The 16,364-nt window shown below is 42.4% G+C and overlaps 1 protein-coding gene across 2 annotated transcripts in view; it reads right to left on the bottom strand.

Annotated features, from left to right (window-relative positions):
* Window positions 1-238: 238 nt before the first annotated feature.
* Window positions 239-16,364, bottom strand: part of PAX5 (paired box 5) — a 279,887-nt gene continuing 263,761 nt past the window's right edge. For both annotated transcript variants that reach the window (XM_048502545.1, XM_048502546.1), the window contains exon 9: window positions 239-1,469. In XM_048502545.1, coding sequence (XP_048358502.1) covers window positions 1,393-1,469 — 77 coding nt within the window. In that variant the 3' untranslated portion in view covers window positions 239-1,392. The remainder of the gene's footprint in view (window positions 1,470-16,364) is intronic.

The following is a 16,364-nucleotide window of genomic DNA, read 5'->3' as shown; positions in this document are numbered from 1 at the left end:
CATAGCTTTGGACTCCCTGGACCAAACTTCACAAAAACCTGGGTGGTATTAATAGGAGACTCTCCTGATGATACCACACAGGTTTGGTGAGGTTTGGTTCAGGGGGGGGCAAAGTTATGGACCCTCAAATATGTAGCCCCAATCTCCTATTAGCTCCCATTGGAGTGTTTTTTCAAAAAGGTGCATATACAAGCAGGTCCAGGAAAATCTCGTGATAAGGGGGGTGGGGGTGGGAGGAGCGTCAGAAACGGGACTGATCTGTGTTCTGCGGTTTGGCTATGAGGAGATCTCAAGGGAACCTGGATATTTCAGGTGACTATCCCAGGACTAATCGCCGGTGAGGAAATCACCGCTGTGGCTTTTATCATGGTCCAGAGGTACAACTGTTTAAGAAGACAGCTTGGGGGAAAAAATCATGCAGGGAAATATTGAACTACTTGAATTTTTACATCTAATTCATTTTGATGTGTGTAAGGCTTCGGTTATTTGGAATTTCTTCTTTGATATTTAGTTGAACGTAAAGCCACAAAGTGTGTACCAGTGCTAATAATGATTACAAATAAGAATAAATTAATATTCCTCAGTTAAAATATCACGGACTGTCCACGCCTGTCATTGGCTTGCATGTTTGATGCCAGCATATGGAGCACAGGATGTCCCCATGGTCATCAGATTAAGATGTATGTATCTAGAAAGAACAGCCCCAGAAAGACCCACAATGAATGTTAACCTGGTTCAGAGTTGGTTTAAAGCTTACTGAAACTAGGAGTCAGTGCACCAGATTCAAAACACATTTTTCCCAGTGTGTTTTGAACTCACCGTTTGTCCCATGTTGATGTTTTATGCTGAACCTCTCCTTAGCAACACAAAAGAAGCAAGGTATTTACATTGGTGTTTCTGTCATTTGAAGAGACTGATTTTTTTTTAACTGAATGCCTCCAAAATAAACCCCCAGACTCAGACAATACCATGTTAGTTCACAAAATCCTGTTAACAATGCACATTTAAGAGATATCCTGTAAAGGACTGCCTGACATTAGAGCGGTTCCTGTCCCCCCGATGTGTTTGGGAGAACACAGAGGCAACTAGCTCGTCCATAAGCAAGATGGCTGGGTGTAACACGATGACAGATGTATCTGGCGACCCACGTGGAATGCCAGCAAAGCTGTGATTGTTTTGCTTTTTTCATGGGAGATTCAGTTAAGGTCACTAGAATGTCATTGATTAAAAACAATAATTAATAACCAGTTCACCTAGCTCAAAGATTAAGGTTCAAGCCATTGTTTGAGTTTCCTTTTGTCCCGTAGCCTGATCTCTGTGGTTGCATTCCAGGTGGTTCCAGTGGTGTCATCCGGCATGATATGTTTCATAAGTGCTTCTTGATTCCTTGTGTCAGTGGCGGTCGTAAGCAGCAGTGGCTGCAGGAGGGGCTGCTCCTCGGGCGGCAGCGCTGTAATAATATGGAGAACCTAGAACAGAAGACACAATATCCTGGGTGAACCACAAAGTGTCAAAGGTATTGACAAGCCAATGGTTATCCAAGGCAAGATCACAGAAATGTTTACTGGATGGCTTCCTCAGCAAGTTATCTAGGCCCCAGGAACAAGATGGAATCTATGTATGTATGTTCCTGAGAAAATTAATAGCACCACCCTACGCAGAGTTATGTCTTCCTAAGGTCCATTTACACTGACCTGGATAGCCCAGGCTAGCCCAATCTCGTCAGTTCTTGGAAGCTAAACAGGGTCAGTCCTGGTTAGTACTTGGATGGGAGACCACCAAGAAAGTCTAGGGTCACTACACAGGGACAGGCAATGGCAAACCCACTCTGTTCACCTCTTGCCTTGAAAATCCAGTAAAGTCGAACATGTATCAGCTGTGACTTGACAGCACTTTACACATACAAGGTCCTTTGTAACCTATGGAGTTGGAATGCTTGGCACTGTAACCCATGTGGTTGTGTCTAGAGTAAGCCGGTTGGCGTGCTGCACCAGAAACACCTAATAATAATTCATTTACTGCCAGAAGTGATCTGTCATTCAAGTGGTATATCAATAAGCTGCTCGTCTCTAGTCCAGCTTGAGTACTTAACGAGCAAAAGTGAGCTGACTGAAATCAAGGAAGTGCAATATTATGCAGAGCTATAGTATTCTAAGCCAACTGATTGCAAAAGGGAAGTGGGGTGGAGCCCAAAAGATACCTGCTTGTACTTTTTCTTGCAAAAGCCCTCTTTGTTGAGATCAATCTCTTGGGCTGATTCCGCATGGGCCAAAAACAGCAGTGTGAAAACGGTGTGAAAACGGTGTAAAAGGGTTTAAAACAGTGTAAAAGGGTTTATACTGTTTTCACACTGTTTTCACACCGCTGTTTTTGGCCCATGCGGAATCAGCCTGGATCTCTCAATATGTGCACTTTAGAGAAGCAGGAAGGAGCTGGCAGCATGGGGTGGGGGGGGTGGGGAGGAAGGCTTCAGGGCACCTGGCAACTGAGGCTGTGCTGATAGAGGAGAGATGAGGTGGGGTTTCTCTTCCCACTGCACATATGAGAGATCCATCTATAGATCTCTTGATCAGTGCACTTAGGGAAGCAGGAAGGATCTGACAGCATGAAAAGGGGGTGAGGGGGAAGGCATGCAAAGTGCTGCCATGGAGTGGGAAGGCTGGCCATATGTGGGGGAAACAGGTCCAGGGCAAAGCTGGGCTCACTGACAAATCTGTCCCATTCTGGTGGCAAAGCAAGATTTAAGGTGGTTTTGCTTGCTGCGAAGACAGTGGAAAGTGAAAGTGGGGCTCCAGAAAATACATCCATACAAGAAATCTTCCTGCAACAACTCTGGCATCCGTTACACAGCAAAGACTTTATGCGTTATTGGCCATAATTTCTTAACTATGAAGTATTTTTTGTTATATTTAAAACTGATCAAATTACTTACCTGATTAACAAAGTCTACTCATGATTTGCATCATATTCCATTAGAGTAAAATGTTTTGAGGCAGGAAAATAAAATATTTTTCCCCAAAAAATGTTTTGGAAATATTTTATTTTGCCTCAAATAGTTTTATTTGGATTCATTAAACTCGTTTTCCAAAAATGTTTTCAAAATGTTTCCTGCTTGCTGTGTGGAGATCAGGAAACATTTTATTTCTCTCGCCTGACATTGAAGCTCTCACTTTCATTTCTGCTGCTTCAGTGATCCTCTGTGCTGTCTGCCATTTGCTGAAGTTTCCTGGGAACATTTTCTTTTCTGGCTTTGCAGATGCCCACCATTTTCATTATTGCTGTACAATAATAAATTCATTTTTGCCTGTTGACCACACAAATGTGCCATTTTTCCTCTTAAATTTTTTTTGGGGGGGGTGAGGTAGATTCTGTTACATAGTAACAACATCTGAATTAGCAAGGCTTCGCAGATTTCATGTCTTTGTAGGTTCAAAGACATGTCTCTGTGTGTATGTGTTTAAAGAACTGTTTTCAACTGAAATGGTTTATTTTTCCAAGCTATGTGGACAAAATCAATGAAAACAATTCTTTTCAAAATGTTTTAAATGCTTTGTGTGGAAAAAGCTGTTGTGTATAAGGATGTAAATCCAATTCCTGCTTCTGCATAAAAAGATACATCCAGTCAATTCTGTGGGATGCAAATACACCCCACAATAAATACACTTACATTGACACCGGCTGCATAGCTAGAAGGCTTCACCTGCACACAGAGCTTCCTTACTGGATCTGGGTGCTTGTGTTTGATACTAGGTCATGCATATGACTGATAAATATAGAATCAGCTTTAAAATATTAGACTTCACTTTCTTGTGTTTTAATTTAAATTTCATTTCCACCATGCTTTTTTCAAGTTTGCTATAGTTCGCACTAAAAATACTTCCCCAAATCAATGCATATAATTTGAAATCATACTTTTAAATATGTCATTGATTTCTGTCTAGCCTGCTACCCACCCATTTAATTGAACAATAAACAGGCTGGAATGAGTCACAGTCAATGGGAGAACAGAGCTCTGGGTATGAAAAGAGATAAGGGAAGGTGAGATGAATGAGTTTAAAGTTAGGATATGCACCCTTCCAGAAATTCCCAGCTAGCCAGAACTCATGTTCCCCTAGAACAGTGGTGGCAAACCTATGGCACGGTTGCCAGAGGCGGCACTCAGAGCCCTCTCTGTGGGCACGCGCACCGACACTCCAGCCAAAGGCGAAGCTGCCACGGGGTCATCAGAACAAATGTCCCGGCAGCTGCCATTCAGTCATTGGGGGGGATTGCCACCCATATCCCTCCTCCCTGATGCCACGCTCCAATCCCCGCCCTGCCTTTTAAGACAAATGATGTTAATGTATGAGTTGTTTTATCTAAACTAAAACCTCAGTATTCAGGTTAAATTACCATATTGGCACTTTATGATAAATAAGTGGGTTTTGGGTTGCAGTTTGGGCACTCGGTCTCTAAAAGGTTTGCCATCACTACCTTAGAAGGCTGCTTATGAGGTAAGTTACAAAAATGACCCGGGGAAAATGCTTCAACTAGAGGATTAGGTGCATAGCTTCTAAAGCACACATCATTTAAATGTAAAACCTGACTCTTCTCATTCTCCATACATTTCTGCAATGTATTTTGAACATTGTATTGGAACGATGTGAAATATGTTCTAATTACTAATGGTGTCATTTTAGCAAAACCAAGTTACTTTCTGTTGAAGAAAACAGTGGCTGAGAGTCAAGCTAGACACTATATATTTTAAAGAGCCCCAACTCCCCACTTTAAAAATCAGGAAGAGCCCAATTTGGTTCAGAGCTGTGGCACAGGAGGAAAAAAGGCACGGAGAAATGGTGCAAAGGAAGGAAGAAACCCTCCCCAGCCCCCCCCCCCCTTCCCCCTGCTGCAGTTCCAAGCCTAACCAGGCTCTCCCTGATTTTGAAATAGGCATTTGAAAAACTTCATTGTGGCTACATGTTTAAAAACATGTCATTTAAAAACATGTTGTCTTGTTTAACCCTGAGAAAGTTTGACTAGAGTCTTTCTCCCTGGCACCCTTACTTTCCACATGCAGGGAGTTTTTGTTGTGGAAGTACATGCCAGCTGCCAGCTATGTTCTAAAATTCACAGTCTCTCAAGGGCTGCACCATGTTTCTTTTGTGTTATAAATTGTCCCTTAGAAGAAGGAAATCGGCATTACAGCCAATTCTGGTCCAATTTATCAATTTCTTCACAGCATACATTAAAATACCTTGGATAAGAGAAAGTATACTCCAGTTATTTTTTCTTTTAAAAAAATTACTCATACTCTTTCAAAAGCTATTTCCAAACAAACAAAAAAAATTGTAAATCTCCACACAGGAGAAGCAACGAAATTGTTAACCAGCAAAAACCTTCTGTATCAGAGAGGACTCTACTGACAGTTTTAAAGGAGGAGAAACAGGGAGAAATCAATACCATAGTGACAGACATCATGGAGAAGTCACAAAGTTCAAGACATGTGTAAGGAACCAATATTTCAAACAGATGAGCATGCGGAAGGAGGCTAGAGGAACCACTACACAAAACTGATGAAAAAGACTTTTTGTAGAATACTAAAGGGAGCCAATTGGCACATATTTCAAAATAGGAAAGGCTTTCTCCCTCTCAGATGTCTTGCTGGCCAGACTAGGGGCAAGAGTAAATAACTAACACCTTTCCAAGCATTCTTTAATAATACCTACAATAAACAGATATATGCTTACTGGAGAATGTTCTTTGACCCTTTTTTTTTTCAAACAGAAAAAGTGGAACATTTGGGGGAGAAATGAAAAAAACCCTCCTTTTGGAATATGGGAAGTTCTTCTTAAAGCAAGATTTTCTCTCACTTGAGACGTACAGTATGAAGAATTAGTAAATGAGTGAAAAGTTTATGCTAAGGTTTTACTCAAAACATGCAAGGTAAAATGGTATATGTGACTATTTACAGCATTAAATAATCCCTTTGAATATTGACGCAACATCTACCGGTATGCATCTGATTCCAAAAAGCGCCCCCTGCTTGTGAATACTTATATCTGCACATAGGGGGCACACAAACCCCAACAGGTTTTTCTTCAGACTTCGGGGACCACCTTTGTCTTCAGAAAAATTGAAATAAAAAGTGGGGTTTGAATCCTCCTGATTTTTGAGACGATGTTGTCTACACATAAACACAATGCTTTTTCAAAATGGTGGTTGCGGCAGACCCTAGGACAGGCGTCAGCAACCCGTGGCTCCATAGCCGCACGCAGCTCTTTCGTCCTCGTACTGCGGCTCCACAGCGACGACGCCAACAACGGCAAGTTGCACTTAGATCTAGCCAGCACGCCTTCCTTTCCTGCTCATCTCCTCCCTCTCTTTCAGTCTGCCTTTCCCCTCCTTCCCTCGTCTGGTGCCTGGGAAGGAGAGGAAAGGACGCCGGAGAGAAGAAGGAAGGAAGGAGGGGGTAGGGAAGGAGGCGCCCAAGCCCCTCACCGCCCCAAGTGCGCTGATCACTTCTGCTTGTCGCTATTGGACAGCTGTGCGACTATCCCCGCTCGGCCATGGCTATTGGAAGGCTGACCTTGGAGAGGCCGGGGGCAGGGCTTGGGGAGGCGGGACCAAATGGTTTTTTGGGTGCTAAAGGTTGCCAACCCCTGCCCTAGGAGCAACTTCTAGACTACATTGGCACGGTGATGAATGCATCAGGTTGCTTCAGGGCGGCCACTGCCAAAAGTGGGCTGGCCATGATGCCACAGAAGTGGGTGCTAGGAGAAGTTCCGCTCCAGGGACAGCCAGGCTGAGCTTTCTGGAGTGGCAGCCATCCCCACTGCAGAGAGCCAGTCCTGACCAGGGGATTTCCCCTCCCTGAAGAGGGATGAATTCCACCCCCATGAGGGGGAGATAGTATTTTCCCCTGTGAGGGAAGGATGGCATCCCCCCCCCCCGAGGGGAAAATGGTGCCCCTCCTGCCAAGTTTTGCAGGTCTCCATTTGTCAAACATATTTTCAAAAATGTTTGTCATCTGAAGGTGAATAACTTCGACAGCAGTTAATATGACAAGACAAGGTTCATTGGAAAAGACAACAATGCTAGGAAAAGTTGAAGGCAGCAGAAAAAGGGAAGACCCACCATGAGATGGACTGTCTCCATCAAGGTCACTATCAACTTCAGTTTGAAACCTGGCTGTGGATGTTTTCAAGGGCATTAATTCATAGAATCACTGTACGTCAGAAAGGACTTGATGGAAAACACAGACAATATGCTGTAATAAGTTTAATGATGATATATAATTAAAACATTCAGCATTTTCAATGCTGGTAGCCTAATAAGTATGTATGAAAAGTGATCTGTTTATTACAGAACTTATTTTCTCTCTTCAAATTTCCTCCCTACTTTTGAGATAGCAAAAATTAAGACATGTGTGCTGAGGTACTACTGTCCCCAACTATCTCCCCAAAACTGGGTAATTTTCCTAACGTCCTTATAGAAAACTAAGACAGTTATACTTTTAAATTCCCTAAAAATCACAAATAGTACAATTTTACAAGCTAAGTTATAAATGATGTCTGTTTTGTGCTGTTAATCACTAAAATGTTTGATAGAAATATAAGTATTGTACATATTTCGATTTTCCCCAAATTTCTGTGATTTTTCTTCTTTAAAAATGGGTAAACTTCCCCCCCACAATTTCAACATTCCTGAAAATTTTGCATCATTACAAGCAGGGTCTGTCTCTCTCAGATTCCACTAGCAGAAATATTTCAGAGAATTATACTGAGGCATACAAGTGGGAGAAAACATTTCAGAAACCAAAGTCTGTAAATAGTAAAATGATCAAAGCTGAGTAATATTAAAAACAACAGAACAAACAACAGAAACAAAGCAAGCTAGTGTTTAAAAGGAAACACTTTGTTTGGCAAAAAAAAATAATCAAGCTCTTCTGAATCAGCTACCAGTTTCCCTTGACCTTCTTTTCCCTTCCTTACAGCTTCATGTTTTCCACTCCATCTGACTATTAAAGACCTATTTTTCTTTATAGCTCCTTGGCAGCATTCTTTATATCTTCTAGGTTGGACTTTTTTCCCAATTCACTTTTCAGTGGTGAAATCAAAAAGACTTGTATTTAAAGTGAAAAATGAAAATATTCCATCGCAAAACGTTCACTCTTCCTTTCCTGTCATTACGCCCTCCTCCAGAATAAACTTGTTCATGCTTCTGTCATTTTTCCCTCCACTTTCTAATTCATATTATCATCAATTTATTTCTTGACACAGTCATTTCTGGCTCATACTTGTTCTCTAATCTTTTCATAGAAATCCACAGAAGTACTGATTCTAATCCTAATTGACTGGTTCCAAACCCTTTCACCTTATATGAAGCCATGCCAATACTGGCAATCTCATGAACCCTGTACTCAGTATGACAACAGCTACATAGATACACACACACACGAGCCCAGGTATATCCAAAAGGGAGTCCTGTCAGGCTCACTTAGATCCCACAATGTACACAAATCACATCAGTTCAGAAGAGGGAACAGGGCATCAAACAAGATCTGCCCTGATCAACATCAAGTCGAAAGTAATGAGTGAAAATGGTAAAGAAGTTATTACAACAAACCAGCATGAAATTGAATCATTTTTCTTCATTAGTGCGGGTTGCTATTATCCACTTTTAGCGTGTTTGTATTAAGTAGACTTTAAACACGCAAGCTTGCCTGGTTTCAGTGGCTGAGGTCTCTTGGGGTGCGTGCGTGTATATTCATAGAAACAATGACAGCCATTACTGTTTCAACACTTCTGCACAATTGTCTCAAAGATCCCCACAATGCTCAGCTGTGTCCTAAATTCCCCAGTCAAACTATGGACTGGAGGTACATGAAGTCCTAGTTATTATTTCTGCCTAGCTACTGAAAAATACAGTGAAAACTGTTGGCTAGATCCAGACTGAACGCTGCAATTCCTGCTGATTTCCCTTTCACACAGAAGGTCATTCTATGCCACACCTATGCCATTCTTCAGGATTCCCCATCTCAGGAGCAGCATTTAGTGGACCTCAGTGTGGGAGGCCCTTGTGTCCCCCCACCTTAAATCTGAACCCCAATCTTCTAAGTTGTTGTGAAGGGCACCCACTTGAAAGCCTAAGCAGCAGTGGGGATCCCAAAAATGAGTTTCAAAAACACATCTGATCTGCCATAACTGAGGTAAATTCGAACACAGAGGCAGGATGTCACAGGAATGCATAGAGCATTTATGTTACCCCAGCTTCAAGGTGTGCCGAATTTAATCATGCCCCTTGCTCCAAGGGATACTTTATCAAGGCAATATGAACCGTCCCAGCTATAGACAGTTGGGCAATTGCTAATCCAATCCAGGCATTGATAAAAACAGCCTATCATCCTCTACACCCAGGGTGAACTATCAAACCCATTATTCACTCCTGGTCCTTGATCAATATCCAACAATCACTCCTCCTTGAAATGCTGGATATTTTTTCTCTTAATCGTCCTGGCAGATTTTAACAGCGCTCACCTTCAAACTGCCCAGGAGAATTCAAATCTCACCTCTTAGACCAATCCTGGCCCTGAGAAAATGGGGTCTTATGTCTACCTTTGTGACCTTTCCCCCCCAAAAGACCATCCCAAGTTGGTGGAAAATGTGTCAGGTCTTCCCTCCATCTAGATCAGGGGTCTGCAACCTGCAGCTCTCCAGATGTTCATGGACTACAAATCCCATCATGGCCAATTGGCCATGTTGTCAGGGGCTGATGGGATTTGTAGTCCATGAACATCTGGAGAGCTGCAGGTTGCAGACCCCTGATCTGGATAATGCTCCAACCCCCTTCTTGGCATTCTGCTGCCTTGGACCTCTGCTGCAGGGACTCTCTACAATCCTCCACCTTCTACCCCTTTGATCAGATACTGTTGCTCATTCGAATGTCCTCCCTTCCCTCTCCTTGTTTCGTAGTGTGTATGTGTGGCTTTTTCTGCACTGAACTTTTAAACATGGTACGCACGTTTTGAAAAGAACCATTTTGGGTTTTTTGTCTGCATAAGGTGGAAAAATAAATCATTCCAGGCAAAACCAATTCTTTTCTTTTTAAGATGTAGTATCTTTGAAGCTACAGAGACTTGAAATCTGGGTAGCCTCGCCTATTCTTATGTTGTGTCTACGAAGCTTCCAAGACACCTCACAGAAAACTGAAAAAGGAATGGAAAAACTTCATGCTTGCATAATTGGCAGGCAATATCGACTTTATGAGTGCATAGCAATGACAGAAATGGCGGGCAGCCACAATGCTAGATATAAGAAAATGTCAGTACGACCCTTCAGCAAATGGTGGACAGCATTGAGAAGTGACAGAAAATGATGCACAGCAAGCAGCGGAGAAACAAAAGCTGAGAGCTTCAAAATCGCACAGAAGAAATAAAACGTTTCTTGATCTCCACACAGCAACCAGGAAACATTTTGAAAACACTTCTGGAAAAAAAGATCATTCGTGTGTATTGGGAAGGAGTAGATGATTTATTTGTGGTCCTAAGGATTTGTTGCTTGGGTTTGTTCCAACTGGTGTATGTTTAATTGTTAGTAAATAAAACATTCATTATATCGGTTGGTCTCTGTCCCTTTTCCTTTAGAAATACTGCTCTAGAATAAAATCTCCCTATACGTAGAAGAAGAGTTTAGATTTATATCCCCCTTTCTCTCCTGTAAGGTGACTCAAAGGGGCTTACAATCTCCTTTCACTCCCCCCCCCCAACAAACACCCTGTGAGTTGGATGGGGCTGAGAGAGCTCCAAAGAACTGTGACTAGCCCAAAGTCACCCAGCTGGCACGTGTTGGAGTACACAAGCTAATCTAGTTCACCAGATAAGCCTCGGCAGCTAAAGTGGCAAAGCGGGGAATCAAATCTGGTTCTCCAGATTAAAGTGCACCTGCTCTTAACCACTACACCTTGCTGGGTAGTTCATGCCTCTGGAGATCCTTTAACAACTAATTCTCCCTCTCTTGGTCCAGTTTGGGTAACGTGGGCTGCAGAGGGAGGGGGGGGAGAAGGTTCCATTCTGGTGCTAAGAAATGTAAACTGGATCCAACCCCATACCTGAAAGAAGTTATGATCCAGATGACAAAACAGAACTGGAAGCTAAACACATGAAGAAACCAAAGATGAAACTGCATGCATAATTTCAGTAAAAAGCAGAGGGAATAATTTTAAGGCTAACTTCAACATGTTTCAGTTTGAAACAGGAGTCAAAGTGCAGAGCAAATCCTTTTTAGCTGCAGCAACAACACAACTAAGCCTTTTCTTATTGGAATCTGAAATGGATGAGCCTGTAAGTCATGACGCATGGCAGATGCCAGTCAGGCCATTTACAAAGCCCCAGGAAGGCCCTCATAAACCACAGTGATGGGTTACAATAAGGCCTTCAAGAGCACAAAAATATCATAATGCTAAGATTACTGACATTGGTGAACATGGTTTCTGTTGTCCACAGATGTCCTTATAAATGATGTGCTTATCGGATGAAATTCCAAATTGTAAAGTATGCAAATACATCTCCAAAAGTATAGATGGGTAGCTATAAATTTGATCTGTCCTTGCTATTATTGTAGCCCTCTTGTATGGAGCACAGAACAGACTGTGGGGTGAACAGAGATATCGGCATCTATCAAGCCCGTTAGCAAAGTTGTCGGAACACAGGGAGATGCATCAAGGCACCTCTGAGCTATGGAATAAATACTCCTAAGGGAAAAACAAATGTGTGGACAATAGCAGATATCAACTATTACACACATTAAAGACAAGGCTAAGCCCATAAGGAAAGAAGATGTATAAAATCAGAAAAAGTGGATAAAGAACTTGCCTTAAAGAGATTTCTTTGGCGTTGGGGGAAAAAATCTTTTAAATTAAATTTCCCACATGGTGGAAAAAAAGATTTAATGCAATTATTTGGATTTCTTTTTTTAATGGTTGGTTTGATTTTTGTTCACCCTATTTTTGTTTCATTCAATAATGATTATATCTTGTTCATTTTACAACCTCATTTCCCCTTATAGTGGGGAAAAAGCAATATAAATTAAAATTAACTGCTCAAAGTTTAAACAGTAATCTTTTGGGGATTGAGGCCAAGGTTACCTCTTTTTTTCTCTCCTTTTCTGTGTCAGTGATAGTGTTGGATTGGAATCTGTGAGTCTCGGGTTCAAATCCCCACTCTATCACGGAAGCCTATGAGGTGAATTTGGCCCAGTCTCTTTCTCAGCCTAAACTTCTTTATGGGGTCACTGTTGTGAGAATAAAATGGAGGCAGGTCAGACAATGTTGCAAACAGCTTTAGGCCATCGCTGGAGAGAAAAAAACAAGATATAAATATCTAAATAGAACAGTTAATGAAAACCTTCACAATAACTCTCTGAAGAAAGTTAGTTCAGAGATGGTGACTTACTCCATGCTATCCATCAAACCTCATAGCTGAGCAAAAGTCAGAACCCTTCCAGCAGTGGGTGTAGTGGTTAAGAGCAGGTGTACTCTAATCTGGAGGAACCGGGTTTGATTCCCTGCTCTGCTGCGTGAGCTGTGGAGGCTTATCTGGGGAATTCAGATTAGCTTGTGCACTCCAACACACGCTAGCTGGGTGACCTTGAGCTAGTCAAAGCTTTTCGGAGCTCTCTCAGCCCCACCCACCTCACAGGGTGTGTGTTGTGAGGGGAGAAGGGAAAGGAGTTTGTAAACCCCCTTGAGTCTCCTTACAGGAGAGAAAGGGGGGATATAGATCCAACTCTTCTTCTTCTCCTTTGCAAGCACTGATCCACCACACTTTGACATGAGAATATTATCATTGGCTTGAAATTCTTCTTTTGAGAAGCAGCAAGTTTTTAACTACCTAACATGAGAACTACCTAACATGAGATCCTCTTCCCTGTAGTGTGTTCCCAAATGCCTGGGGTACATTAGGGCATCCAATACACAGCTGTGTGTGTTGAACCAGTTATCTGAATCCATCCTACTCAGTTGGTACCCTTTCAGGAGAAAGGCTGAAATTTGGAGGGAAAGGCTCATTCAGTCTGCTCCCCCAACGTGGGCATAACGTTCACACACGTGCTGCAGCCATGTGGAAGCAACAGCGCTGTGGGCACAATTGTGTTTGTGAAGGAGGAAACTGAGGACTGAAAGTGAATGGGAAAGGAGTATGTGGGAGTAATTTCTCTTGCATACCTACGCTGCAGACCTCGGCACAGGATTGCAACAGTGCTGACCTGTTATAGTGGGGATTATATAGACAAATCCATCTGGTAAATGGCATTGCACGCCTAAGGATCAGTTTCCACTTGCATCGCTTGATGACTAATTCATCAAGTGATAACAGGGTTAGGCGATTGAGGTTTTCAAGCTGCATGTATCTCTTGATGTATAATGCTCACCAACAGAGTCACTTTACACATTCAAGCTTCGTCTACGTGTGCAACAGAATGTGGTGGGAATTGGATGGTAGCACCTTGGGGTTCCTGAATGTACTATATACTACTTTAGACTGCAGGTGGCAGAAGACATTTTAATGTACTCTTACATTTAAAAAAAACCCCTTTCCTTCAACTGCAGTGTATTGACTTATATGGGTAAATAAAATATTCCCACAAATCGATAACTAGAATTGCAGATAATACACTGAACTTCAACCTTTTGCCCTGATGGGCTAGCTTTTAAATTGCATGGATATTTTACATTTCACATTTTAAACTTGCATTGAAAATGTTTCGGATGTACACCTTGCCTATAGTTTGAAGCGGTACAGTGGATTCTACCACCTTGGCTGCGTGTGTGGATAAGGCCATAATTCATTGTGCTTTCTAATTAAGTGAAAAGAAATAGATTGACATGCATGCATTTGGGAAACCACACATTGGAAGCTAGGAATGGTCTTTCATGTGTTTCACACCTGTACAGATTGATTTGACACTGCCATCTGCTCTATTTGGGGCATGAATTGTGTAGCATTGAAGGGCAGTAATTTGTGGTGGTTAGACTGGGGCAGGGGCGGAGCAAGGGGGAATTGCACCTGGAGATCATGCGCGGCCTGCGCCCCTGCCATGGTGCTGCCCGCCCTGCCCCGGAATGCCCCTGGAACACCCTCACCACGCACCAGCCCCGCCCTGCACCAGCATGCGCCCAGGCCGTAGTGCCCCCACTGCCCCATGGGCACTATGCCGCTGGACTGGGGTGGGGAAGGTTCATATTCTATGCCTGCCCTAGAGGTTCGCTGGGTGACCTTAAGTCAGTCATTCTCCCTCAGCCCAACATTCCTCGCAGGACTGTTGTGAGGATAAAATGGAGAATAGAACGATCATATATGCTACTCTGAGCTCTTTGGAGGAAAGTTGGGATTAAAATGCAACAAATAATAACAAATGCACCTAACTGCAGCTGACATCAAATAGAAAGGAAACAGAAAACCATTCCTGCTTTTGGCTGGAAACAACAACAGAATGGAAGCCATAGTAAATGACCATTTTGTGCTATAAAAATCAGCGTGATGCAGGACACTAGAACCATCAGTTGCTCCCAAAGGATTAGTTTAAAGGCAAGAAATGCGATGGCTAAAAAGCTGAGGTGACTCAATTACTTAGGGACTCAATTACTTAAAACAAAGAAACTGGTTTTTTTTTAAATGACAAAAATTCAAAATTATTTCTCTGCTAGAGGTCGCTCATAACAACCTTTTCATCCATAAATCTGAAAGTCTCTAAGGTGCAATATCTCTCTGCGAGAGAGGTGACAATTAATTGGTATTTTACTTACCTCATCCACATAGATTATGCAGGAGAATTCTAATCACCATGTGCTACACACATGTAAGGTCAGCCTGGGCCAGATTTTGACAGTGGTATAAAATGGATGCTGCTTATTCTCCTTTTTTGAAGTGGGAGGTGGGAATGTAATTACCCTGGGATTTGCTGCATGAAGAGATTGCAAAGAGACTTCTGGAACCAATGGGATCCTACCTTACTATAAAAATGTTTTTGCTGGAGCATGATGCCTAACATACAGCAAAACGTGGAGCCAGCAAAAAATTTCAGGGATTTGGGGATTTTCAAGGGTTGTGTTATACTGATGTTATGCAAAGCAAGGTTTAGGAAAAAAAATCAAAATGAACCAGGCAGAACAGTGGAGGAGGGAGCACCTCTAGGACAATAACACTTGGTTTAGTAGTATAAGTGCTGAACTGGTTTCTTTAATAGCATCATGAATGTTGTGATATGCAGTGAGAACGTTTACAGGATACAACATGGAGAAATATGTCCACAGTTCCAGAAAACTGTCTGCTTCTCGGCTACTTTCCAAGACACCCACCCCCACTATTCTTCGATAGCAGGCAATTGGAAAGCAAAATAATGACCCTAACAAATAGCAAATTCTGTAGACAGCAGATAATTTCAAGGGGGTTGAGAAATGCTTTGCTTACATACAGGTCACATTTAGTCTCTGCCTGTGTCACTTGTATTCAAACAGATTTTTGCAATGTTTTGCTCTGCTTCGTGGTTTTTTTTGCTTTTTGGGGGGTATTGTAGTGTGTATTGAATGAAAACTGAAGGGATGAACACATCATGTGTACATACCCAGTGGTAGGATTCAGCAGGTTTGCACCACTTCGGCAGAACCGGTTGTTAAAATGATGCTTGTAAACAACCAATTGCTAAATTATTTGCATTCCATGACCGAAACCGGTTATTAAATTATTTGAATCCCACCACTGTACATACCCCTCTACCAATTTTTTAACAACTCTGCAAAAAACTATCATGTCTTCAGTCCTACAGAAATATAACACACTAACACTGTGATCCTAAACATGCTCGCTTAAAACCTATTGGAATTAGAAAGACTTCTGAAGAATTTAAACAGGCTGTTTCCCCACTCGCCTTTTGTTGCGCGCTACTCACTCCAAGTCCAGCGGCACTCCCCACTACCGGAGCAGCGACAACGCAGCTGCCCCGATTCTGCCGCCCTCGTGACCCTTCAGCACGCGTCATTTCTGCCCCTGTTCAGAATGGTGCCTTTTGCAAAACAGTGGGGAGCATGACTACGTGCTCAGAAACACCCGCGGTTAACGAAGCCCGGTAAGCCTCGCTTTTCTTTTCAAAGTGGGGAAACGGCCATAGAATAGGTTGTAGGTTCCTTACAGTTCCAATCCAGATACTCTGATATATAGGAGTTTAACACAGCAAGTTTACAGTATAGTTGATCACCAAGCACAAGGCTGTACCAAAAGTTGTACAACAGGGTTTCCTGGAGGCAACCTAAAGGTCTCAAACATAATGGTAAATGCTCTGCCATAGTATTATGCTTTGTAGTATTCCATTTGCACCAGTACCTTCAATGCTCAA

The sequence above is a fragment of the Sphaerodactylus townsendi genome, linkage group LG07 (assembly GCF_021028975.2).
Source record: "Sphaerodactylus townsendi isolate TG3544 linkage group LG07, MPM_Stown_v2.3, whole genome shotgun sequence".
Classification (NCBI taxonomy): domain Eukaryota; kingdom Metazoa; phylum Chordata; class Lepidosauria; order Squamata; family Sphaerodactylidae; genus Sphaerodactylus; species Sphaerodactylus townsendi.
This window is presented reverse-complemented; position numbering and strand designations above follow the sequence as displayed.